General features: G+C 44.0%; 1 protein-coding gene across 3 annotated transcripts in view; it reads left to right on the top strand.

Annotated features, from left to right (window-relative positions):
- hecw2b (HECT, C2 and WW domain containing E3 ubiquitin protein ligase 2b) overlaps nucleotides 1–24,333 on the top strand; it is a 366,692-nt gene that overhangs the window by 283,679 nt on the left and 58,680 nt on the right. For all 3 annotated transcript variants that reach the window (XM_080198794.1, XM_080198796.1, XM_080198795.1), the window contains 2 exons: nucleotides 1,302–1,415; nucleotides 8,400–8,552. In XM_080198794.1, the coding sequence (XP_080054920.1) occupies nucleotides 1,302–1,415; nucleotides 8,400–8,552 (267 nt within the window). The remainder of the gene's footprint in view (nucleotides 1–1,301; nucleotides 1,416–8,399; nucleotides 8,553–24,333) is intronic.

Here is a 24,333-nt window from a genome sequence, read left to right on the forward strand (position 1 = left end):
TGCATGAGTCGCAAAAACCCAGCCTACAGGTGCAGCAGGTGATCAGGAAGGCAAATGGGGTGCTGGCCTTCATAACGAGGGGGATTGAATATAAAAGTAGGGAGGTCTTGCTGCAACTGTACAGGGCACTGGTGAGGCCGCAACTGGAGTACTGTGTGCAGTTTTGGTCGCCGCACTTGCGCAAGGATATTTTGGCCTTGGAGGGAGTGCAGAGGAGGTTCACTAGGCTGGTACCGGAGTTGAGGGGGTTGAACTATGAAGAGAGGCTGAATAGACTGGCCTTGTACTTGTTGGAGTTTAGAAGGATGAGGGGAGATCTCATTGAGACGTATAAGATAATGAAGGGGATGGATAGGGTAGAAGGTGAGAAGTTCTTCCCGTTCAGAAAGGACAGTAGGACTAGAGGGCACAGCCTCAAGATAAGGGGGGGTCAGTTTAGATGGAGTTGAGGAGGAACTTCTTCACTCAAAGGGTGGTGAATCTCTGGAATTCTCTGCCCGTTGAAGTGATGGAGGCTACCTCGCTAAATATATTTAAGATGCAGGTAGATAGGTTTTTGGTAGGCAAGGGGATTAAGGGTTATGGGGAGAAAGCAGGAAAGTGGAACTGAGCCACTTCAGATCAGCCATGATCTTACTGAATGGCGGGGCAGGCTCGAAGGGCGAGATGGCCTACTCCTGCTCCTATTTCTTATGTTCTATCGATCTCCCCCCAAACAGGCCCCACTGTCCGATACCCAGTGGGCATTGCCATTTTGCCAATGTGGCAATGCCCGGGGGGGCACCCGATCCCCTGTCATTCCCCCCGCCGCCTCCCCATCCCCGACCCCTGAGGGGAGGCCCTTGATGGCTCCCCTTCACTCCAGCAGAGTTGGGCTGCCAGCTTTCCATTAGTGGGAGCTGTTATAAACCAACCCTGGCGGGGTGTTGAGGGGGGTGGGAGGCGGGGGTTGGTGGGAGAGGCTAGCGGGCCTGGGGATTTCAATCCTGAGCCCACTAATAACATTTAAATTATATGGAAGTGCTTGTTTGAATAAATTATTCAGCTCCGCTCCAATTTCTGGTGCAGAGCTGACGGTGCTGGAAATCCTGCACCCGGAGGTTGTGCCGCCCAGCGGGATGCCTGCAAAATGACCTTCACTTGATTCTCCTGGCCTACAGTACTGCTTTTGTTGGGGCATTCACCCCCTCGTATTCCTATTTGAAGCACTAGATAAAATTATGAGACATGTTTGGTTTGTTCTTTTTTTTACTCTTTTTCGAAACTAAATTGATTCATTTTGATAATCTTATGCAATGAAGGTTAATCATCAGGAGAGATCACTTGCTTGAAGATGCATTCAACCAGATTATGGGCTGTTCCAGGAAAGATCTTCAAAGAAATAAACTCTATGTTACATTTGTTGGAGAGGAAGGGTGAGTACACAAATTAATCAGTTGAACATTAGAATGCTGGAACGTTACACAGAGTCAGTGATCCTACTCTCAGGCTGAAAAGATGGGGGTAAACCCACATCTCCCCATCTGGGAGGAAGTCCCAATTCTGAGAGCGGCTGGCTAGTCATATGACCAGAGTTCACTTGTCCCAGCAGTACCACCAAAAGCGGTTGTCAGTACAAGCACTTCCCCAAGAAAAGATGCGATGGTCCTGAACTGGTCCTAGACTTTAAGTCCATGGTCTCATCAGGGCCAGAGTGACAGGACCCCGATAAGGGAAGCGGGAGCCAATTTGTCATGATGGTGAGGGGGGAATACTGGCGTGCAAGACAAGTGATTTGTAGGGAGAGAAGGGTAGCCTGGCAATACCTGATAGCAAGGAATGGGCACAGTGCCACCATGGGCAGCACAGTGGTTAGCATTGCTGCCTCACAATGCCTGAGACCTAGATTTGATTCCTGACTTGATCCACTGTCTGTGCGGAATCTGCACATTCTCCCTATGTCTGTGTGGATTACCTCTGGGTGCTCTGCTTTTCTCCCACAGTCCAAAAGACTTGCTGGTTAGGTGCACTGGCCACACTAAATTCTCCTTCAGTGTATCTGAACAGGTGCCAGAGTGTGGCAACTAGGGGATTTTTGCAGTAACTTCGTTGCAGCTTTAGTGTAAGCCTACTTGTGACAGTAATTAATTAAATAAATAAATAAAATATTAACACCCAATTTTACACCGCCAAGTTGATCCAGCTGCCTCTAGCGGGGGTTGATGGGATGTAAAATTTCAGCTGTAGAATCTAAACCTTGTTTAATATTGTATTTATGCAGTGGGCAGTTAACAAAAGCTTTCTTTTAACTCTCAGCTGATACTGCCTATCTTTTGCATGATTTTGTACGTGTTATGATGTAGCAGGGTAATACCAACAATGTATTTGAGGCCGAGGTTCATCACAGACCAAAAATTAATTTACCCAGTATCTCATCACCTTTAAATTGTACACGAACTATATGGTAAAGCCCATTTCCAGACAATGTGTAGTGTACTTCACATAAAAACCCACTGACAGATTTTATGTCCTTAATGTGCCTGCCAAACCACAGGATGGTAAAGATTAGCACAAATGAGGATGCATAAATTCAGTAAATAACTCTTTGATTATGGCGTTTTATGCAAAGACTGAGTTTGGCACCTATCCAGCGGACTTTTGTTGATTGGTGAAATGTAAATTCTTGTCAGGTTGGTTTCTAATTAACACCTGGAACTTCCAGTTGTGGTGTATTCTGTTTCATAAATCATAAGTAATTTGAGTAAACAGTGTTTCAGGCAAATTTGAGGGAGAATAGTTGAACAAGATGAAAGAGCAAAACATGACGGACAAGCTCCAAAATACATCACAGTAAATTTACGATTTCTTACATTGTATGCATTCTGTATAAATTCTGTGACCAAGCCTTGCAATGTATAATTGCTTTAAATCTCATTCCAGCAAAACAAAAAAGTGATGTACTTGGAACTTATTATTTGTTGCTCTGATGCCTCACACCAATGAGCATTGAGCTGAGTAAGGGATTCCAAAGGTATTTGCTGCTTCACATTTTCTTTAGTTGCAAGGATGCAACAAAGTAGAAAAGATTGAGTACTCCTCCCTTCTGAGTCTTAAAAGAGTCAGTATCTAAAGCCAACGTGATCTAAAGCTAACGTGAACAGCAATTGAAAATTCAACACCTTTTCAAACCTGATTTGCTATTCAAATGTTTTAACATCATGCAGTTTTAAAATATGCAGAACAAGTGCAAGTTTAGAGTAATAACTGAATTAAACTTTTACCTCATACAAACTCCTTGTAGCAGAATAAAATTCTAAAGGAATAAAATAATTTTGTCAGCAGAGCAAACCTGGGAATGCTAAATGAGTTCATTCGTGTTTTTGGCAAGAGTTATTTAATGGTGTTTCCAGCAATGCTTTATAAAGTATCTATAAAATTTCTACCTGGATGATAGCTCTTAATGTGCTGTCAATTATATAAACAGGTGATGAGTATTAATTGTCATTCAGCACATATAAAGAGGAGATCACCCCTATCATTTTTGTTTAATTTACTGAATATTATTTTCTGATGAATATAAAGAGGGAATCATCCAGTGTGGAAAGGGGCAGAAGGGATGAGGACCTCCTCATAAGCCTGCACTTGGGCCTGGCCAAGCTAAGCCCTAACATGTCCAGCAGTGGATGTTCAAGAGGGCCATCAAATCTGACTGTCCACCTCTCTAATGCAGCTACATTTGCAAATGCTTAGCCTTAGAGAGAGCATGTGATGTGTCCACCAGCATACATCTGGCCTTCTGCAAGTGGTGGGTGCCGTGAAGGCTGGGATGCATCATCATCCCTGTGTAGTGGTTTTTTCTGCAACACTGTGAATTGCTAAAACTTAAGCTAAACACAGAAACTCACGAAACAAGTGAACTGCTTCAAAGACGTGTCTTTCATTAACCAGTTGATTGAATGGGAGAATAATATTAGATGGCACAGCACACCACTAGGAGACTCTGGCAAACCCAGTATCACTTGAAAAATACAATGCCTCCGTAAGGCCAATTATATACTTAGAATCTAATTTTCCACCTTTCCAGTGGGCATAATCCAATAAACATTAATACAAATCAGTCAATAATCTTCCCTGTCACCAATGCCAGACCATAACAATTTACATCCTGATCTCATGGGATTTTATTTGTTTAAATCATTCAGATGCTACCTCCCTTGGTTGTCCAGCAGCACAGCAAAGGTTAATGTTAATGTTTCCACCAACTTACATTCACGACATTATAAGCCAGACCCTGAGAAAATGTCCATGTCTGGCTGCACTGTACTATCAGCTTGACTTTGTATAGCTTTTACTCATTGAGCTGGCCTTGGAAGCCATTTTGTTCCCGATATCGTCTGATAAAAATAGCCACATTCAACAGTCTATGGTTCCACAAAATGAGGTTCCCTTCTGAATGTCTCATCCCATCAGGCCTCGCTGTACCTTGCCATTAGCTGAAATTTTACAAAATATATTCTAAAAAATAAGTTATGTCCATTCTATATTGTAAATCCATTTTTAAATGAGAAATACTGGTTACTTATTCAAACTGCCTTTTATACTGACAGTCTCTCATTAGTACATTCTTTAGCCAAGATCATTCGCTTTATGTCAGTATTGTGCTAGTGTTTTAAACTCATGATTATTAGTCTAATATGGCTCACCTACAACACCCGTGAATGATATTTTGATTTAATTAGTTAAGTTTCCTTTTGACATTTTATTTTAGTTATAGTGTGCCATCGGGGCTTTCACCCGTTATCTTTGTTTAATTTATTAATGTTTTATTAAAAGAGTATAAAGAGGTGATCACCCAGTGCAGAGGAGAGGGTAGGGAGGAGGACTTCTTCATAACCCTGCTCCTGAGCCTTACCAAGTTGACCATTAACATGTCCAGGCAGCGGGCAGTCGAGAAGGTTGTTCAACCTGACCATCTACCCTCTTTATCTTGATTTTTTGCGGCCGGGTGGCCCTGGAAAGGGAGCACTCCCCTTAACACAGGCAGAGCTGTGTGTGCTGGTTTAGCATTGACTTTCCTTGTATAGTAGCAACCTTGAATCTGGACGCTCGAGCACAGACCTTGGTATATTGTGCACCCCTTTCCTGGGCCATACTGTAAAGGCAAAATCACCCTAATGAAAATGTTTTTCATGCAAATTAAAATTCACAAACATGTTCAATTTTAGTTTAATTTTGACAGAATTCAAGGACCATTAAATGAAGGGGTTTGCGATGCTTAGAATTGATATGATTGCCAATAAGCGAAAAAGTATCAGTGCCTCTACAAAGTCCAACACAACGAAGTCCTAGACTGCTGAAATACACTGTGGAATATATTTAATCTAGTGACTCAATAAAATTGCCTTATTGATTTATGAAAATCTATTTTTTCTTCCTGAGCTATGCTTGATCTGCATTCCTGCCATCTCCTATTTTAATATTTCTCACTCCTGATTCATAATTTCATTTGTTTTTATTATCTTTGCATTCACTCTGGGCAAAGCTTCTTTTCTCCTTGCAATTCTGTTCGTTGTCTTTGACTGCTTTATTCTTCAGTCTTTTAAGTTGATCTGAATTACATTGTAATTACTGTTCCCAAAATATTCCTCTAATTTTAGGTTGTTCTATCTCACTATTCAGTCAGATTAATTGGTGTTTCCTTCCTTGTTGGAGTAGCAACATGTTGTCTGAAGAAACAGTGCTGAGCACACTTCAAAAACTCTCCTTCCACAAAATGCCTTTTATTCAAGTTTATTTTGGACAAGTTAAACAATAAACATAGGCACTTCCTAAATCTGCCTACAAAGTTCATCCTCAATTTATTTTGTACAATTCCATAAAAAAGCTTCAGGTTAGTTCTATAACCTCTTGACAATGGGTCAGTATGGATTAAAAACATGTCCTTATTTCACTGGGTTTATAGAAACTGATTACCACAAGCTAAACAGTGGAGTACTAAGTGGACCTCTGCACATTCCTAGATCGTTAAGAATTGACAAATAATATGCCAAAATACTTTTAACTTTTTTAGAATGGAACTACCCACAGCTTGTAAATGAATGCAGTAACTTTGTGATTAATTGTGTTTGCTTGAAAATTGATTTTAAAAATTCAATGCTTCAGCAAAACCTCGAGTGCATTAGTTTGCACTGGAGGAGGCCTTGCTTGTATTGCTGTATATATACTGATATACAGTATATATCAACTGTATGATATGGTGGCATAATAGTAATGTCACTGGACAGGTAATCCAGAGGCTCGTGTTCTGGGGACTTGGGTTCAAATTACATGGAATTAATAAATCTGGAATATAAAGGTAGTCTCAGTGATGTGGCTGTGACAACCGTAATTGTTTGTTGTAAAACCCATCTGGTTCATTCATATCCTTTAGAGAATGTAATCTGCTGTCCTTATCCTTCTTGCCTACATGTCACTACAGTTCCAAATGTGGTTGATTCTTAAATGTTCCTGAAATGGCCCAGCAAGCCATTTATTCCAAGGGCAATTAGGGATGGGCAAAAAATATTGGTCTTGCCAGCGACATCCATTTTCCATGGAAGAATAAAGAATATGCAGATGTATTCTAAATGCTAATTTAAGTGAAAAAAGTCTATAACTACCTGAAATCAAGAATAAAAATAAAAAATATTGGAGCACATTAGCTAGTTTCGAAAATAATAATATGGGAACATTCCGGGTGGAATCTTTGTAACTGTTTGAGAACTGTCAATGACAAGATTGTCTCTCCGAAATACACTATCATTCATAGATTCCATACAAATAGTTTAGATTTTGGGTCATTTTCAGAGTGGAAAGATGTAACTAGTGGAGTACTGCAGGGATCGGTTCTTTGCCTGCAATTGTTCACTGTTCACTGAATCACACACTCTGACACCTGTCTGGGTACACTGAGGGAGAATTTAGCACAATACACTTAACCAGCACGTTCTCTTATCAACAGAGACTAAATACTCTGAGTCTGTATTCCTTGATGATTAGAAGAGTGAGGAGCGACCTTACTCAAACATATAAGATCTTGAGGGGGCTTGACAGGGTAGATGGTGAGGTGTTTTCATCTGTGGGAGAGTCTCGAACAAGGAGATATAGCTTGACAAAGGGCCGGCCATTTAAAACTGAGGTACGTGGAAATTTTGTGTGACGGAGGATAGTGAATCTCTGGAATTCTCTACCCCAAATGGTGGTAGAGACAGGGCCATTAGGGGTGTTTAAAGTGGAGGTGGGTAAATATTTGATAGATCAAGTAATAGACGGTTATGGGAAGTGTCATAGAAAAGGAGTTGACGTCGGCATAGATTCAAAAGGCTAGAGGCTTGGGTCACATGACATGGCCCATTAATATGTTGATTGCAACTTAATAACCAGTTTCTAAACTTCTGGTTAGAATCCATTCTCTCCCCCTTAAGAGAGAGAGAGACAAGCTGGCTATTAGCATCTCTTCAGATATGATGAGTTTCAGTCTCTCTCTTGTGATAGTTCAGGTTGGGGCGGTGCAATTTGTCTGCATTTTCTGTTCATTTGTTGTTTACGTGGGATATGTGCAGGTGTGAGATTCTACCGGCTGAGGGGGGAATTATTTTGTTCTTGTAACTGCTGCTGAAACTTTCCAGAAATTGTAGTCAATCGTCTGGTCAGGTGATTTGTCGCAGTCTTCGTATGGTTCACCAAGAATCCATTTCAAAAATAGCAAAATGGAGCAAAAATTGAAGATTTGATTCCTTTCATGTCTAATGGACATGACGCAAATCATCCTAAAGATATGCATGCAGTTGTTTATAGAATTATTGAAAATTGTTTTGTTTTGGAAGTGCAGCAGTCAAATAAAAATTTTTAAATCATTAAATATAATTTATTGACAATTATTGGAGGGATAAAGGTTTACTTTCGAATGCAGTGTGTGTGTGTGATTGGTAATGAAATTAACTAACACCTGAAGGTAACATGATTTCTTTAATTCCTTTCATCCTTTGATTCCCTGCACTTAATACATCTTCTGAGTAATTTCCTCTGGTTGGAACACTGTGCTCACTTAAACCACCTCAGTTACCATTGCATCTTTTTTTCTAATATTATTGAATATTCAAATTTAAATTTAGTCCCTTCAGGTATTAGCATTCTAATATGTGATTAAATCATTGGAGGAGTAAACTTACAGGTTCAGTGCTGTAAGTACACTACTTTTTAGTTCCATAGGTTGCCTTGAATAAGATATCACAGACTAATTGACAAGGGAAATAAGAAACTGCTGATTAAAATTCACAATAATGAAAAACAGAGGAAAGCTTTTGATGTAACAAAACTAATTACTTACAAATATTTGTGTCACTAAGTAACTAAATAGTCAATCATATTTTTTCTTTTAGGTTGGATTACAGTGGTCCCTCACGGGAGTTCTTCTTCCTGGTCTCCAGAGAACTCTTTAATCCGTATTATGGCTTATTTGAATATTCTGCTAATGACACCTACACAGTGCAGATCAGCCCTATGTCTGCATTTGTAGACAACCACCATGAATGGTAAGAACTTCTCTTAAGATATCTTCAGGATTTATGAGTGACTTTTCAAAGTAATAATGAATCCTGAAACAATTTATTGATGCAACGAATATAATTTAAAAACAGACCAGGGAAAAAAGCATTTAGACAATGTCACATTAAATTTTGTTGTGGGTGGCAAAATTAGAATAATATAACTATGCTAACTGTTAAATAAATGTCTATAATCTTCAGTAGCCTTCTACTTCCTAAAGGCTTGCCCAGAAATGCACTTTAATCTTAAAATATTTTTCAGGTTAAGTGACCATGGGTAATTACAATCATGCAGAAAAAATGAAAAATTTCACTGAAACGAAACAGATGATGTTTTATTGAGCAGTTAAAACAAAATAAATTGCACAAGAGAAAGGACAACAGAAGAGAGAAATTAGTACTTTGAGATGGCTCTCAATTGTTGTACATAGGGCCAGATTTTCCCAGACATTCAGAAAGGCCTATAGTGGGTAGGAAAAGTTGCATTGTGCCCACTGACAGCAATGGTGGCTTTTCCCACCATGTAGTGTAGCACTTAGTGCCAAAGATGTTCAGCAACAGGTTCCACACCATATCATTGGTGGGACGGCCTCTGATTTGCAAGCCCTGCCACCCTCTTAGTGCTGCAATTGTCAGGCACCACATTTAAAGACCACCAGTGCACATCAGCCACATTTCACACAGGTTGCCGGGAAGTGGGCTGCCAGGAAATCAGCCTCAGAACTCGCCGATGTCTCGCTGGAGAGGCTCCTCGATGCTGTTGAAGCCCACCGTGACATAATCTGCACTCAGGGTAGAAACCCAGCAGCAAGGTCACACACTGTGACCCAATATGGAAGGTGATGGTAGTGTTGTGAGTGCCAGTGCTCTGTAGAAGATGATAGGAATCCAGTGCCACAAAAAGATAAATGATGGTCTTAATTCTGCCAGGGTAAGTTACTCTTCTAATCACTCATCACTCTCAACTCTCATGTGCACACACTCATCACACATTCACAGGGACCTCACTTACTGCCAGCTCAAGCAACACCACCCCTCACTCTTCCACGTACATCTTCAACTCCCCTGCAGGCTATGTCTTTACCACCTCGCTGCTCCCTTTCACCACCCACACGGACTAGACATCCTTACTGTCTGCCTTGACACATGTCCAGTTTATGCTCCATCTGTTTTCATGCAGGACAAACTGTCATGCAACAAGAGGGAGAGATCCCAGTTGGTTGGGGGAATGCAGGGCTGAAGGACTTCACGGACTTCGAGGACAGCTGGTCAGGGAGGACATTGAATCCTTCTGTGTTTAAAAGTTTTTAAAAAGTTTTTATTTATTAGTCACAAGTAGGTTTACTGCAATGAAGTTATTGTGAACATCCCCTAGTCACCACACTTCGATGCCTGTTCGGATACACTGAGGGGGAATTTAGCTTGGGCAATCCACCTAACCTTGTTGATGGTGATATTGGCATTGATAAACTGCATCATCCATCAGACAGCAGTGCTATGTTGTTTCTCCTGTTTCTAAAGGTTCCTGCCATCCACGAATGACCTCTCTATTCCTTTTCCTGGGAAGCAACACAAGTAGTTCCTTGAAGCCAGCCCTGACAGCATCACAGAGGAGGAATTCACTGATCTGGATATTGAAGAACCATCACAGCACTCAACCACACCCTCCACCAGTGCAGGCACACATATCTTGGTGGGATCTAGTTCTAGGGTATCCCCAGAGTCGCAACCTGGTGAGCACATCACACTCTTAGAGCTACAGCAGGGAGATGCAGGGATACCAGCACTCAGAGGATTGCTGGAGGCCAGGAATATGCTGAGTTCCAGTCAAATGACGAGCCTCTGGGCTCAGTCATGTCTCTGATGCTGGAGCTCCAAAAACAAACTTGGGAAAATCAGCAAGGGATGTCTGGTACACTGCTTGGATTGGAAGGCTGCATGGAGGAGTCTGTCTACCTTATGCCTGAGGTGATTGTGCCAACTGACATTAGGTCACTACACCTAGGGTGGTGGCCACCATTGAGACTTTGGTCCTGTGCTTTTGTCCTGTGTTGCTGCATATCTCCCCACCCCCCCAACCTAATCACGGCCAACCACCGCCAAATCCCATCTATTTCCGCCTCCGGTGACACTGAGCCTCAAGGGGTATAGCTGAGGAAGGATGCTGTAAGATCAAGAGAGTTGAAACTTTTCACCATGATGTGATTCATGAAATGTTCACATCTTCACTTCTTTTAAAGCCTTAATTTATTTTTTATTACTGTGTTTATTTTTTAATCCAAGATATTTTCAGCAGAGAGTAAGGGAAACTGCACAGTTGTGAGGCTGTGGAATTCACTTCCAAATCTAATTGAGGCAGTAACTATGTCAACCTTCAATATTAGGTGGATGAGGAAAAAGGAAATGGGAACAGAATGAATAAATATGATTAGTACAATTCATCTAAGTGAAAGATAAACACTACTTAGGGTAACTGGCCTGTTTATTCATACCTTTAAGCATTTATATGCCCAGGTGACAGTGATCTGCTGGATTGTTGTTCAGTTCTAAAATTTCAAAAAAGATCTGAATTAGGTGCCCTTCAATATTAAACACGTCACAAGGGTTGGGAATGTTGAAAGTTGGTTTCTACAAATGCTCTTAAGGATGAATGGTAAATGCAGGGTATTCCCTACTTTAACTGACACTGTTTGTTTACACTGCTCTAAAAGTCCATCCTTTTTCAATTGCAGAACTTGAAGGATATAAACATCATAAGTAGCCACCAGGTGGCACCAGAATATTGCACCATTGAAATATTTTTGATCATTAAATAGGATATTCCAAGGGGGATAGAAGTATTTTACTGAATGTAAAATGGGAGTCTGAGTCAAATCCTCTGAATCTCTGACACGTCTGTGGTCAGTCTGAGATCATGACTGTTTTCCTCTGAGTAGTCAAGAATCAGAAGCTAAGTTCTTTGCAGCTGAAGTTAAAAGAATTGAATACCATTGTTTATTGTATATAAATGCCTAAATTTATATATGTTAATAAGAATTAGTTAGCAAAAATGTTTAAAATAGACAAGAAACTACATTAAATCATTCAGAAGACTCAAGGTTTAGATCCAGGAAACTACAGGCCAGCTAGCATTATTATTAAGGAGGTTATAAAGAGGCACTTAGAAGATCAGATCTTAATGCGATTATGGTTTTGTGAGGGGGAAATTGTGTTTGATTAATATTAAAGGAAGTAACAAGCAACCTGTACAAAAGGAAAACTTTTTTAATTCATTCATGGTACGTGGGTGTCACTGTTTAGGCCAGCATTTATTGCCCATCCCTAATTGCTCTTGAGAAAATGGTGACTTGCTGTTTTCTTGAACTTCTTTAGTCAATGTGGTGTGGATACATCTACAGCTTTGTGGGGTGGGGGAGGGAGTTCCAGAATTTTGACTTAGCAATTTTGACTCCACTGCATTCGTCCAAACGGGTGGCACAGTGGTTAGTACTGCTGCCTCACAGTGCCAGGGACCCGGGTTCAGTACCCGGCTTGGATCACTGTCTGTATAGAGTCCTACATTCTTCCTGTGTCTGCGTGGGTTTCCTCCAGGTGCTCTAAATTCCTCCCACAGTCCAGAGATGTGCGGGTTAAATGGATTGGCCATGTTAAATTCCCCTTTAGTGTCAGGGGAGCTAGATAGGGTAAATACATGAGGTTATGGGGATAGGGCCATAAATACATGAGGCTACGGGGATAGCGCCTGGGGGAGGGATTGTGGTCGGTGCAGAGTTGATGTGCTGAATAGCCTCCTTCTGCGGAATTCTAGTTCTAGGAAAAATGAAGAAATATGTTAGGATGGTGGGCGGCTTGTTAGGGAGCTTCCCACTGGTGATATTCCCATGTGTTTATCGCCCTTGTCCTTCTAGATGATAATGGTTGTGCATTTGAAAAGAGTTGTCTAAAGAGCCTTGGCAAGTTCCTGCAGTGCACCTTATAGGTGGTACACACTGTTGACACTGCATCAGTGGCAGATGGAGTGAATATTTGAGGATGGGATGCCAGTCAAGAGGGCTGCTTTGTCCTGGATGGTGTCAAGCTCCATGTGTCATTGGAGGTGCACTCATAAGAACATAAGAACATAAGAAATAGGAGCAGGAGTAGGCCATCTAGCCCTTCGAGCCTGCCCCGCCATTCAATAAGATCATGGCTGATCTGTCGCTGCTCAGTTCCACTTTCCCGCCCTCTCCCCATAACCCTTAATCCCCTCGCTTATCAAAAACCCATCAACCCGCGTCTTAAAAATATTTAGCGAGGCAGCCTCCACCACTTCAACGGGCAGAGAATTCCAGAGATTCACCACCCTTTGAGTGAAGAAGTTCCTCCTCAACTCCGTTCTAAACCGTCCCCCTTTTATCTTGAGGCTGTGCCCCCTAGTCCTACTGTCTTTTTTGAGCGGGAAGAGTCCCTCCACCTCTATCCTATCCATCCCATTCATCATCTTATACGTCTCAATGAGATCTCCCCTCATTCTTCTAAACTCTAACGAGTACAAGCCCAGTTTATTCAGCCTCTCCTCATAGCTCAACCCCCTCAACTCCGGTATCAGCCAAGTAAACCTCCTCTGCACTCCCTCCAAGGCTGAAATATCTTTGCGCAGGTGCGGCGTCCAAAACTGCACACAGTTATCCAGACAAATGGAGAGTATTCCATTACATTCCTGACCTGTGCCGTATAGATGGTGAGCAGGCTTTGGGGAATTAGGAAGTGAATTCCTTGCTGCAGAATTCTAAGCCTGAGGAACTCTTGCAGTGATGTCCTGGAACTGAGATGATTGACCTACAACAACCACAGTCCTCCTTTGTGCTAGGTATGACTCTGATCTGCTGAGAATTTTCCCCCTTTACTTCACCTTTGCTAGGACTCCTTGATGTCACAATTGGTCAAATTTTATTCATTCATGGGGTGTGGGCATTGCTGGCTGAGCCAGCATTTATTGCCCATCCCTAATTGCCCTTGAACTGACATGCTTGGTGGGTCATTTCAGAGTCAACCACATTGTGGATTGCTGATCTTAATCTAGGCCAGGCTGGGTAAGGATGGCAGATTTCCTTCCGAAAGGACATTAATGAACCCGATGTGTTTTTGTTTTACGACAGTTGACAATGATTTTTTTCAAATGCTTCGTCTTATCTTTTGCACGAACGTAGTGGGCTCCCCCATCATTGAGGATATTTGTGGCGCCTCCTCCTCCAGTGAGTTGTTTAAATATAAGAACATAAGAAATAGGAGCAGGAGTAGGCCATCTAGCCCTTCGAGCCTGCCCCGCCATTCAATAAGATCATGGCTGATCTGTTGTGGCTCAGTTCCACTTTCCCGCCCTCTCCCCATAACCTTTAATCCCCTCTCTTATCAAGAACCCATCAACCCGCTTCTTAAAAATATTTAGCGAGGCAGCCTCCACCACTTCAACGGGCAGAGAATTCCAGAGATTCACCACCCTTTGAGTGAAGAAGTTCCTCCTCAACTCCGTTCTAAACCGCCTCCCCTTTATCTTGAGGCTGTGCCCCCTAGTCCTACTGTCTTTTTTGAGCGGGAAGAGTCTCTCCACCTCTATCCTATCCATCCCATTCATCATCTTATACGTCTCAATGAGATCTCCCCTCATTCTTCTAAACTCTAACGAGTACAAGCCTAGTTTATTCAGCCTCTCCTCATAGCTCAATCCCCTCAACTCCGGTATCAGCCTAGTAAACCTCCTCTGCACTCCCTCCAGGGCCAAAATATCCTTGCGCAGGTGCGGCGCCCAAAACTGCACACAGTACTCCAATATCCATCACCATTCATGACTGGATGTGGCACGACCACAGAACTTGGATTTGATATGTTGTGGAATCACTTAGCTCTGTCTATTACTTAGAGTTTATGCTGTTTGGCATGCAAGTAGTCCTGCATTGTAGCTTCACCAGGTTGACACCTCATTATTAGGTATGCCTTGTGTTGCCCCTGGCATGCCCTCACGCACTCTATATTGAATCAGGTTGATTTGATTTGATTTATTATTGTCATATGTATTAGTGTACAGTGAAATGTATTGTTTCTTGCATGCTACACAGACAAAGTATACCGTACATAGAGAAGGAAAGGAGAGAGTGCAGAATGTAGTTGATCCCTGACTTGGTGGAAATGGTAAAGTGAGAGGGATATGCTGGACAATGAGGTTACAGATTGTGGTTAAATACAATTCTGCTGATCTTAGTGGCCCACAGTGTATCATGGTTATGTAGTGACCTATGCAGAGGTCATCTGTCATGGACAGATGCACCTGCAGCAGTCAGGTTGGTGAGGATGAGTTCAAGAATGATTTTCTGTCTTGTTGGTTCCCTCACCGCCTGTCACAGGCCCACTCTAGCAACTATGTTCTTTAGGACCTGGCCAGCTCGGTGTTATTGAGTCACTCTTGGTGACGGACATTGAAGACCCCCATCTAGAGTACATTCTGCACCCTTGTTGCTTGCAATACATCTTCCAAATTGTTTTCAACAATGAGGAGTACTGATTTATCAGCTGAGATTTGATTTTATTTATTGCATGACACAGTGGTTAGCACTGCTGTCTCACAGGTTTTATTCCTAGCTTGGATCACTATCTGTGTGAAGTCTGTTGGTAGCAGGAACGAAGCCTTGAGTTGGTTGGTATGTGATCTCAAAGGGTGGTGAATCTCTGGAATTCTCTGCCCGTTGAAGTGGTGGAGGCTGCCTCACTAAATATTTTTAAGACGCGGGTTGATGGGTTTTTGATAGGAGAGGGGATTAAGGGTTATGGGGAGAGGGCGGGAAAGTGGAACTGAGCAGCGACAGATCAGCCATGATCTTATTGAATGGCGGGGCAGGCTCGAAGGGCTGGATGGCCTACTCCTGCTCCTATTTCTTATGTTCTTATGTTCTTATGATGGTATGTGGGAATCAGCAGGAGGTTTTGTTGTTCATGTTTGATCTGATGCCATCAGACATCAGGAGTCAAGGTTGAAGACTCCCAGGAGAACTCCCTCCCAGTTAAATACCACTGTGTCAGCATGTCTGCTGGGTCTGTCCTGGTGAAATAGAACATACCCACAAATGGTGATGGTGGTATCTGGGACATTATCTGTAAGGTACGATTCTATGAGTAGGATTATGTCAGGCAGTTGCTTAACAAATTTGTGAGACAGCTCTCCCAATTTTGGCACAGACTCCCAGATGTTAGGAAGGAAGACTTTGCATTTGTGCTGTATTGGATTTCCAAAAGGCGCCACATCAAAAGTTATTGCACAAATTAAGAGCTCATAGTGGATGATTGACATATTAGTATGGATAGAGAATTGGTCAGTTTGCAGGAAACAGAGTAGGAACAAATGGGTCAGTTTTGGGTTGGCAAATTGTAACCAGTGAAGGAATCAATGGTGCAGCCTCAACTATTTATAAATTATTGATGGTGGGGAGGAAAGGAGCGAATATATGGTTACTAAATTTGCTCATGACTCAAGAACAGAGATGAGAGTTAGTTGTGAGGGAGTCTACAGAGGGATTTAACTTGGTTAATTGGGCAAAAATTTGGCAGATGGAGTATACTGCGAGAAAATGTGAACTTGTCCATTTTGGCAGAAGTTTGGAAGTGCAGTATATTATTTAAATAGAGAGAGAATGCAGAACTCTGAAGAACAAAGGGTTCTTGATTTATACAAGAAAGTGCTGCTACAGATGTACAGGGCTTTGGTGAGACTGTATTGGAGCACTGTTTACAGTTTTGCCTCCTTGGGTTAAAAATTGATTAGAAGTAGCTCAGAGGAGATTCAATAGACTGATTCCTGAAATGACGGGGTTGTCTTATGAGGTAAAGGTTGATAGATTGGGCCTGTATTCATTAGAGTTTAGAAGAATGAGAAGTGATCTCATTCTTCTAAATGAAAGATGGATGGCACAGTGGTTAGCACTGTTGCCTCAGAGCACGAGGGACCCGGATTTGATTGTAGGCTTGAATGACTGTGTGGAATTTACACACTCTCTCTGGCATGGGTCTCCGCCAGGTTCTCTGGTTCCTCCCACAGCCCAAAGATGTGCAGGTTAGGTGTATTGGCCATGCTAAATTGCCCCTTAGTATCCCAAGATGTGTAGTTTAGGGGAAATATTGGGGTAAATACATGGGATTACAGGAGTAAGGCCTACCTAAAATGCTCTGTTGGATAGCTTGTGCCAAATCAATGGGCCGAATGGCAGCCTTCTGCATGCAGGGATTCTATGATCTTTTTGAAACCTGTAAGATCCTGAGGAAACTTGACAGGGTAGTTGCTGAGATGATGTTTCCCTTATTGGAGAGACTAGAACTGGCAGACACTGTTTAAAAATACAGAACTTAAGACAGAGGAGGCATCTTGGGGATGGCGATTATAATTCTATCTCCTTCACGACAGCATTGGAAAGAGATAGGATCAGGCAGGTTAGGAAGGCGTTTATCTGGAGTAAGGGGAAATATGAAGTCATCAGGCAGGAAATTGGACGGGTAAACTGGAAGGAGGTGTTCTTGAGGAAAAATACTGAACGAAGGTGGTGGATTTTCAAGGAATGTTTGTCTGGAGCTCTGCACGACAACATTCCGATGAGACAGGAAGGTTTTGGTAGGTCATGGGAACCGTGGTACGTGAAGGTTGTGATGAACCTAGTCAGAAAGAAAAGAAAGGCATACAGAAGGTTCACAGAGCTGGGAGATGTTAAGGATCTAGAGAAGTATACGGGTTGTAGGAAGGAGCTTAAAAAGGAAATTAGGAGAGCCAGAAGGGGTCATGAGAAAGCCTTGGCGGGTAAGATTAAGGAGAACCCCAAGGCGTTCTACAAATATGTGAAGAGTAAAAAGATGAGATGTGAAGGAATAGGACCTATAAAAGGTGAAGGGGGAAAAGTCTGTGTAGAACCGGAAGAAATGGCAGAGGTGCTCAATGAATACTTTGCCACGGTATTCATGGTGGAAAATAATCTGGGAGGTTGTACTGCAGGTTTGTGGTGGGCTGAAAAGATTGAGTATGTGGATGTTAAGAAAGAGGATGTGTTGGAACTTTTAAATTCTATCAAGATAGATAAGTCGCCAGGACCAGATGGGATGTACCCCAGGTGACTGTGGGAGGCGAGGGAAGAGATTGCAGAGCCTCTGGTGATGATCTTTGCGTCATCAATGGAGACGGGAGAGGTTCTGGAGGATTGGAGGATTACGGATGTAGTTCCTTTTTTCAAGAAAGGGAACGGGGATAGCCCAGGAAATTACCGACCGGTGAGTCTGACCTTGGTGGAGAGGATACTGAGGGATACGATTTATGAACATTTAGAGAAGTTTAGTATGATCAGAAATAGTCAGCATGGCTTTGTCAAGGGCAAGTCATGCCTTACAAGCCTAGTTGCTTTCTTTGAAAATGTGACTAAACGCATTGACGAAGGAAGGGCGGTGGATGTGGTTTACATGGACTTCAGCAAGGCATTTGATAAGGTCCCCCATGCAAGACTTCTTGAGAAAGTGAGAGGGCATGGGATCCAAGGAGCTGTTGCCTTGTGGATCCAGAACTGGCTTGCCTGCAGAAGGCAGCGACTGATTGTGGATGGGTTTTTTTCTGCATGGAGGTTGGTCACCAGTGGAGTGCCTCAGGGATCTGTTCTAGGACCCTTGCTGTTTGTCATTCTCATAAATGACCTGGATGAGGAAGTGGAGGGATGGGTTGGTAAGTTTGCCGATGACACAAAGGTTGGTGGTGTTGTGGATAGTCTGGAGGGATGTCAGAAGTTGCAGCGAGACATAGATAGGATGCAAGACTGGGTGGAGAAGTGGCAGATGGACTTCAACGTGGATAAATGTGTAGTGGTCCATTTTGGCAGGTCCAGTGGGATGAAGGAGTATAATATCAAGGGTGGGACTCTTAGCAGTGTTGAGGAGCAGAAGGACCTTGGGGTCCGGGTCCATTGGTCTTAAATTGGCCACACAGTTGGAGGATGTGGTCAAGAAGGCATATGGTGTACTAGCCTAAGATCCCACTTGGAGTACTATGCACAGTTCTGGTCGCTTCACTACAAGAAGGATGTGGAAGCTATTGAAAGGGTGCAGAGGAGATTTACAAGGATGTTGCCTGGATTGGGTGGCATGCCTTATGAGGATCGGTTGAAGGAGCTAGGTCTTTTCTCCCTGAGAGATGAAGGTTGAGAGGCAACCTGATAGAGGTTTATAAGATGTTGAGAGGTATAGATAGGGTGATTCTCGGAGGCTATTTCCCAGGGCTGAAATGGTCGCTACGAGAGGACACAGGTTTAAGGTGCTGGGGAGTAGGTACAGAGGAGATGTCAGGGTTAAGTTTTTCACCCAGAGGGTGGTGAGTGAGTGGGCTGTAGTGTTCTATGTTCTATGTAGATGAGGAGAATATATTTCTCTGAGAGTTGTTAGACTGTGGAATTCTCTTCCCCAGGGAGCACTGGAGGCTGGTCATTTAATATTTTCATATCTGAGTTAAATGACTTGTTGACTGATTCTTGTGGATCTTTTTGTGTCTCCACATGCACCCCCCCACCCCTATCCCCAAGCCTCCAATATTACTTGCAATAACAAACTTAGAATAATAAATAAGAAGATGTGAATATTAATTTTCAGGTTAATATGCAGATTTTCCTCTGCAAATCAGAAATGCTTTAAGTTGCTTCTTTATGTGAGTTAAAAACAGTTGGCAGTTGAGAACGAAATCATCAAAGGTTTTAAAAGTTTTTACACACAAAGCAATAAAAATGTCAGTAAAATAAAATGGATAGCCTTCATACCATCAATACCTGGTCTAAAGTCTATACAAAGATTTCAAACACCATGCATTATAAAAGGATTAAGTCACCATAGTCCCAAGTGACCATAGACTGCTCTCCCTTTTTAAGGGGGAGAGCTGACTGGTGTTGATTTAACCTGAGTTTCAGGCAAAGGACAAAGTTGAGAAGGTGATCCTTCATGAATAACCTCAGACAGCATAGGAATTGAAACTATGCTGTTGGCTTCGCTCTGCATCACGAGCCAGCTGTCCAGCCAACTAAGCTAATTCCAATGCTGTGTATTAAATGAAATATTTTGGAATGAACAGAAGTTGACAAATATACCGATGTGAAGAAGCCAATAAAATGCTCATTTGCACTGTGTTTCTCTGGTCTCTGACTGCCAAAAGTATTTATAGGAAAATGTTACTTTGGATTGCACCTTAAAACAATAAATTTAGCCATTTCCAAACTCCCTGATGTACTTTGCAGAGATTCTCTGAGGCAGATTCTTTTAATTGACAGCCTGATAGTCTACAGCATATGACACTAAATCAATGATTGTCAGAGTTAATTCAGAGAAGGTGGCAGTGGCGAGCTAGCTATATGGGAAAGCTTTAATGACAAATCCACTTGCCTCTCTCAATTTTCAAAATTTAGAAAGTTGGCTATGGAGAAAATTTATTTAAGAACATAAGAAATAGGAGCAGGAGTAGGCCATCTAGCCCTTTGAGCCTGCCCCGCCATTCAATAAGATCATGGCTGATCTGTCGTGGCTCAGTTCCACATTCCCGCCCTCTCCCCATAACCGTTAATCCCCTCGCTTATCAAAAACCCATCAACCCGCGTCTTAAAAATATTTAGCGAGGCAGCCTCCACCACTTCGACGGGCAGAGAATTCCAGAGATTCACCACCCTTTGAGTGAAGAAGTTCCTCCTTAACTCCGTTCTAAACCGCCCCCCCCTTTATCTTGAGGCTGTGCCCCCGAGTCCTACTGTCCTTTCTGAGTGGGAAGAGTCTCTCCACCTCTATCCTATCCATCATCTTATATGTCTCAATGAGATCTCCCCTCATTCTTCTAAACTCTAACAAGTACAAGCCTAGTTTATTCAGCCTCTCCTCATAGCTCAACCCCCTCAACTCCGGTATCAGCCTAGTAAACCTCCTCTGCACTCCCTCCAAGGCCAAAATGTCCTTGCGTAAGTGCGGCGACCAAAACTGCACACAGTACTCCAGCTGCGGCCTCACCAGTGCCCTATACAGCTGCAGCAAGACCTCCCTACTTTTATATTCAATCCCCCTCGCCATGAAGGCCAGCATCCCATTCGCCTTCCTGACCACCTGCTGCACCTGCAGGCTGGGTTTTTGCGACTCATGCACAAGGACCCCGAGGTCCCTTTGCACCGTTGTCTGCTGCAGTTTTTCGCCACGTAAGTAATAGTCCTTCCTACCATTATTCCTACCAAAGTGGACCACCTCGCACTTGCCAACATTGAATTCCATTTGCCAGTTCCTGGCCCATTCGCCCAGCCTATCTAGATCCTTCTGCAGACTCTCCACACCCTCCGCGCAATTTGCCGTTCCACCAATCTTGGTGTCATCAGCAAATTTCGACACCATACACTCGGTTCCCTCCTCCAGATCATCTATATAAATGGTAAATAGCTGAGGCCCCAGCACCGACCCCTGGGGCACTCCACTAGTCACCAACCGCCAATCCAAATAGCACCCATTAATCCCCACTCTCTGCCTCCTATTTGACAACCAATCCTCTATCCACGCTAACACCCTACCCCCAACTCCATGCCCCCTTACCTTCTGCAATAACCTCTTGTGAGGTACCTTGTCAAACGCCTTCTGAAAATCAAGAAAGACCACATCCACCGGCTCTCCTCTATCCACCGCCCTAGACACATCCTCATAGAACTCCAATAAATTTGTCTGACACAACTTCCCCTTAACGAAACTGTGCTGCGTCTGCTCTATCAAGTAATTCCCCTCAAGATGCCTCGCTATTTCCTCCTCGATGACGGATTCTAACATTTTACCTACAACAGACATTAAACTAACCGGCCTATAATTCCCTGCCTTTTGCCTGGCACCCTTCTTAAACAATGGCGTAACATTAGCCGTTTTCCAATCTTCCGGCACTTCCCTGGAATCCAGCAACGTTTGGAAAATAACCACCAAGGCATGCACTATCACCTCTGCCATTTCTTTCAGAACCCTCGGATGCATTCCATCCGGTCCTGGGGACTTCTCCACAATCAGTCCCTCCAGTCTGTCGAGCACCGCCTCTCTAGTAACAATAATGTCATTGAGACCCTCCAGTCCTACCACCTTTCCATCGCTGACACCCGGCAAATTATTCACGTCCTACTCCGTGAAGACCAAAACAAAAAAGTTATTCAAGACCTCAGCCATTTCCCCATCCCCTACCACTAAGTCCCCCCTCTCATCCTCTAAGGGTCCAACGTTCACCCTAGCCAGCCTCTTCCTTTTTATATATTTATAAAAACTCTTGCTATCCTTTTTTATATTAAGCGCTAGCCCAGCTTCTTAGTTTCTCCTATCCTTCTTTATCAACTGCTTTGTCAATCTTTGTTGACATTTAAACCTCTCCCAATCCTCTTCTCGCCCACTACTCTTAGCTACTCTAAACGCCTCCGCTTTTAATTTAACACTTTCCTTCACCTCCTTCGTTATCCACGGCTTATTACCTCTCCTCCTACGGTCCTTTTTGACCATCGGAATAAATTTCTGCTGAGCACCAAGAAAGATCTCCTTAAAGATCCTCCACTGCTCCTCAGCAGACCTACCTTCCAACGCGCTCCCCCAGTCAACATTTGCCAATTCTTCTCTCATCCTATCGTACTTCCCTCTGTTCAAACAAAGGACGCGTGTCCGGGAACCCACTTTCCCCTCCTCCATCTGCACCAGAAACTCCACCATACGGTGATCACTCTCCCCAAGCAGATTCTTCACCACAAGGTCCCTAATTCTACCCACCTCATTACATAACACCAGATCCAAGATAGCTCGCTCCCTCGTCGGCTCCAGCACACACTGTTCAAGGAAACTATCCCGGCAGCATTCCAAGAACTCCTCCTCGAGCCCACCGCGTCCAACATGGGTCGACCAATCAATATGTAGATTGAAATCCCCCATAATTATCGTCGTTCCATTCCTGCACGCCGCACTTATTTGCGCGTTAACAGCCCGCCCCACCTCCAGATCATTATTCGGGGGCCTATAGATGACACCCACCAGCGTCTTCCTCCCTTTGCTGTTCCTAATCTCCACCCACAACGATTCCACGTTCTGCTCTTTGGTTCCTATATCATCCCTTACTACCACCCTGATGCTATCCTTAATCAGCAGAGCTACGCACCCCCCCCCCCCCCTCTTTTTCCTCCTGCCTATCCTTCCTAAACACTTGATACCCCTGGACATTCAGCTCCCAGTCCCTGTCACCTTGCAGCCACATCTCTGTAATGGCCACCAGATCATATCCATTTGTGCTGATCTGCGCCACCAGCTCATCCACTTTATTCCGAATGCTTTGTGCATTCAGATAAAGTGCCTTCATCCCAGCCTTCACCTGGACCCTATTTGCCAGAACGCCACCAACCATACTCACGCCCCCTACTCCCTTTACTATTGGGACATCCTCGGCCTCTTCCCTTACCTGTACCCTCTCCTTAACTTTAGACCCCGTAATGTCACCTACCCTCGCACCCCCCCCCCCCCAATTAGTTTAAAGCCCTGTCTACAGTCCTCTTTACACGATTCGCCAGGACTCTGGTCCCAGCATGGTTCAGACCAACCCCATCTCACCCGAACAGGTCCCACCTACCCCAATACTGATGCCAATGCCCCATAAATTCAAACCCATTCCTCCCACACCAATCCCTGAGCCACCCATTCACTTCCTTAATCTTATCAACCTTACGCCCGTCTGCACTCGGTTCAGGCAGTAGCCCGGAGATAACCACCTTGTCGGTTCTACTTCTTAATTCCATTCCCAGCTTTTCATACTCCCTCCCCAGATCCTCAGTTTGCATTTTGCCTACGTCGTTGGCACCCACATGTACCACAACGACCGGATTCTCACCCTCCCACTCCAGGTTCCTCTGCAGCCCAGATGCGACATCCCGGACCCGAGCACCAGGCAGACAACACACCCTTCTGTGCACTTTGTCATTGTGACAAAGGACAGTGTCAATACCCTTAACCCCACTATCCCCAATTACTACTACGTTCCTTTTCACCTTCTCTTTGCCTATGTCCTGCGTCTGCATCACTGTACTGTGTGCAGTTTGCTCACCAACCTCACCTCCCTCATTCTCATCCAGACTGGAAGCAAGAACCTCAAACCTGTTATGCAGATTGAGAGGCTGAGGCATCCGCTCCCCACTCTCCTTCCTCCGCTCCCCACTCTCCTTCCTCCGCTCCCCACCCTCCTTCCTCCGCTCCCCACCCTCCTTCCTCCGCTCCCCACCCTCCTTCCTCCGCTCCCCACCCTCCTTCCTCCGCTCCCCACCCTCCTTCCTCCGCTCCCCACCCTCCTTCCTCCGCTCCCCACCCTCCTTCCTCCGCTCCCCACCCTCCTTCCTCCGCTCCCCACCCTCCTTCCTCCGCTCCCCACCCTCCTTCCTCCGCTACCCACCCTCCTTCCTCCGCTCCCCACCCTCCTTCCTCCGCTCCCCACCCTCCTTCCTCCTCTCAGCAGCCCCCTCTTGTTTCTGACCCTTAGAGTTAGCCAGTCTAGGGGGGGTGGATGTCACTTGCACCCCATTGACAATGGCACCCTCTCTCCCCCTGATGAGCCTCAGTGTCTGTAGCTCAGAGGCCAGCTCATCTACCTTGAGCTGGAGCTCCTCCAGCAACCTGCACTTACTGCAGACATGGTCACTGGGAGGACCCTGGGGTCCACCAGCTCCCACATCATACAGAAATAACACATTACATGCCCCTCCATTATTCA

Source organism: Carcharhinus amblyrhynchos, chromosome 11 (assembly GCF_965287045.1).
Source record: "Carcharhinus amblyrhynchos chromosome 11, sCarAmb.v2.hapA, whole genome shotgun sequence".
In the NCBI taxonomy this organism is placed as follows: Eukaryota; Metazoa; Chordata; class Chondrichthyes; order Carcharhiniformes; family Carcharhinidae; genus Carcharhinus; species Carcharhinus amblyrhynchos.